The sequence below is a fragment of the Gloeophyllum trabeum genome, assembly GCF_000344685.1.
Source record: "Gloeophyllum trabeum ATCC 11539 unplaced genomic scaffold GLOTRscaffold_00004, whole genome shotgun sequence".
Lineage (NCBI taxonomy): Eukaryota > Fungi > Basidiomycota > Agaricomycetes > Gloeophyllales > Gloeophyllaceae > Gloeophyllum > Gloeophyllum trabeum.
The window spans coordinates 1,944,123-1,947,334 of record NW_006920413.1 but is presented as its reverse complement, the minus strand read 5'-3'; the positions used below and the strand labels follow the sequence as shown (position 1 = coordinate 1,947,334).

Sequence of the window (3,212 nt, the reverse complement as noted above, 5' to 3'; positions counted from 1 at the left end):
AGTTTGAATGTTGTTGGTTGCTAATATTTCTTGATTGTTTGTTTGTTTCGCATTTGATCGCGTGTATTGATATCCAGACGAGATCTACCATTGTTGATAGAATGTGCAATTATATTGTGAGTTATGGTTTATCTGTATCTACTTTCTTCATTGTAGGGTTGTTGTTTGACCTTGGTCATATTACCAGGATACCGATTGCTCTGCAGAGTGCCAATTTTGCATTATAAGGTAGTGACATATCCAACTGCATGAACCCAAATCCTGCAAGCATGCTACATCATTGACACTTAGGGAAGGTGCATCGAAGTGAATTAGGATGTGCAATCAACACAATCTGGAAATATTCGATCCCCACAGATACAAGGATCGGGAATGCAGAACCAAAGGGAAGTATCACAAACTGGCATGTCCAGAAGTACAAAATATGAGACCTGCAGACCCTTCCCCTCCCACCATCCACTGCATCAACATTAGTCACTGAACACAACACAAGTAATCACCACGTATGTCTTCCCGATGGTACCTACTACGTATTCTCAGCACTGGACGAGCGGTATCTACTCTATGAGGCAGACAATTGCCCTCACCTGCTGTGGCCCTGGGGAGACGCGATCACTTTACTGGTCCTAGTGGACAATGATACTGTCAAAAAGAAGTGAGTACCGAACCCATGTCATACATTTTGATTGATGATCGTAGACTCAAGGAACAGAAAGCCCGCAAGTTGCCAATCGAATCACAAATGATTGAAGAAATTAAGGACACTGGATACATACTCCTGCGTCCTGGAATGGCAATACTGTTACAAATTGTGAAGACAATTCAAGACAAGGGCCTGGACGCAGACACAGGCAATGACAATCTTCAGGGATGGGTGACGGACAAGAAGCGACGATTGGGGGATGATTCCATTTCAGATGATTTAATGGAAAGGATGGCTCGGATAATGGAAGATATATCGGGACTGGCAGATGAAAGGTCAGACTCTCCTCCCTCTCGAAAGAATGTTTATACAGGAGGCATCGCATTCGAATGGCACCTGTACACGAGGAATGCGCAGCCTTTCAACAGTCAAGGCAAAGGCTGCTACAGCATTGGTTATACGGTGGAAAAGCAAGCGGCCCTGATGCACCCTAGTAAGAACATGCAATACAACCCAGTAATCAGGATGGATGACAACATCAGGATAGGATTACTCAATGTGTGTATCACTTCCGAAACATTCCAGTTTACTAACGATAAACACTAGGTCGCTACTGAATACAGCAGGAATGGCTCCAAAGGACCATACAGATCTAATGGAACATTACGGACTGGAACACAGAGTTCCACCTCTAGGACACGACAAGAACCGTCTATTCTGGACGGGATGTCAAGTCAACATGTGGCGCCCGCTTCCAAATGACGCAAGTACGGAATTCAGCAAGGACTTGGGACGCACCGCAGACATCCAGGTTGATCGCCGGGATCAAATAGGATCCTTCACTCAACTCATTGTGTTAACGCCAACTCCACCCGCATGCACGCCCACATACTTCCTAATCGAGTTCATTGTGATGGATTACAGCACTACCATCACATTCTCAGGCCATCGTCTCCATTCTCGCCTCCCTTCAGTAGCAATGTCTGATCAGGTCCCGCCCGATGCCTACTCAATAGTAGCAGTGCTTTATCAAACGGACATGCTTGCGCAGCACCAGTGGTTCCCACCATTGTAATACAGTACAAAGAGATACACTGTACAACCCATGTGCATTAGGCCAGCGACTGTAGATCAGCTGTAAGTACAAGGACTGGCTGCTGGCTGACTTTGATATACAGTGCTGTATTACAGTGGGTTGATAATGTCTGGTACTGTAGATGACTGTGAATGGTACTGTACTCCATTTCTGGGCTGAATGCAGTGTACTGTAGATGGTACTGTGGATGGATGGCTGGCCCTATAGAGGGCACTGTAGATGGTACTGTACATGAATGGCTGACCTCATACATGGCACTGTAGATGGAACTGTAAATCATATTCAGGCTGGAATGCTGGTACTGTAGATAGGATGCCGAAGCGTGATTAGTGCTATCAATAATGGCTCCGAGAGCTTCCATAGGGCAAAAATAAATTCGGAAAAATGCTGAACAAATCATAACATATTGATGGATGGGTATGCTGCTGATGCACACTATACATGAGGTAATCAGCCGCTAAAAAAACAAAATATGATAGGGTAGTCATTAAAACCACATTTATCTGCTATGCACCCATATGGGATTTATTCCCAGGGGTACTGTAGATTAGTGCGTAGAAGTGTGAGAAAGGGATCAATGGCATGGATACACTGCTTGTTTTAGCTATATGGTCCCAGAAATTATATTTCTTACCACCAGCTCTGGGACATTATTTTGTGATTTCCTGGTCCAGTACTGGTGAGAACTCTACACGCCTTTGAGACTTTGGTCACCTAATATGTAGCTACAGGTTTACTCAAGAGTGCGGGAGAATCTAACTGCTTCATAAATAGCTACCGCTTTTCACTGATGCTCCTCCTGGAGCCTTTCCCCAGGTACCACCACTGAGTTTGATGGTCCGCACAGCCTCTCCCTAGTGTATAGAGTGGTATGCCATCAAGGCGTATGAATTTCCGCACCATCTAAGTCACTATCCATGGAGATATAGAGATGCACCGCAAATGTGACACCAAAACACAAAGACATTGCTACACCACATGAACCATACATAATATCTTCCTGAAAATATTCGCTGGTACCTCTCCAGGTATGCCCCATCAATCATACATATTGTCCCGGGCATCCCACTACCATCCATGCAGCAGCGGGCTACAGCAAGGAGTAGGTGCATTGGGTTGGTTAAGGCCGTCACAGCCACTTCCTATGTTTCAACAGGCTATTTCCTATTTTGTCTTATGTTTATCTTAACAGTCACTCTTAGATAGACAACGGACTCTGGCTCTAGAATGCAGTGCAAGCATGTATTCGGCTGACGGCCCTCACAGATGACATCGTATCTACTATGTACCCTTGGCTTCCGTTTCCGGTACCTGACAGTTAGGAGTAGTCGGATGGTCACTTATACCTGTAGCTCCCTGTACTCTCCCCTTTTCCCCGTTGAATCAACACCAGTATCGGTCTCAGCATCTACTCATGTCTGGTTCTACGTCTGTGCTTCGGTTTCAGTCACCTTGACTGTTACATGCATGGCA

General features: G+C 45.3%; 1 protein-coding gene across 1 annotated transcript; it reads left to right on the top strand.

Moving 5' to 3' along the window:
- Window positions 1-316: 316 nt before the first annotated feature.
- Window positions 317-1,405, top strand: GLOTRDRAFT_92449 (uncharacterized protein; the record flags this gene model as incomplete). The annotated part of the gene is made up of 4 exons (XM_007866325.1): window positions 317-473; window positions 541-655; window positions 700-1,201; window positions 1,250-1,405. 4 exons carry the CDS (start codon window positions 317-319, stop codon window positions 1,403-1,405), a joined length of 930 nt encoding a protein of 309 aa, XP_007864516.1.
- Between the last annotated feature and the right edge of the window lie 1,807 nt (window positions 1,406-3,212).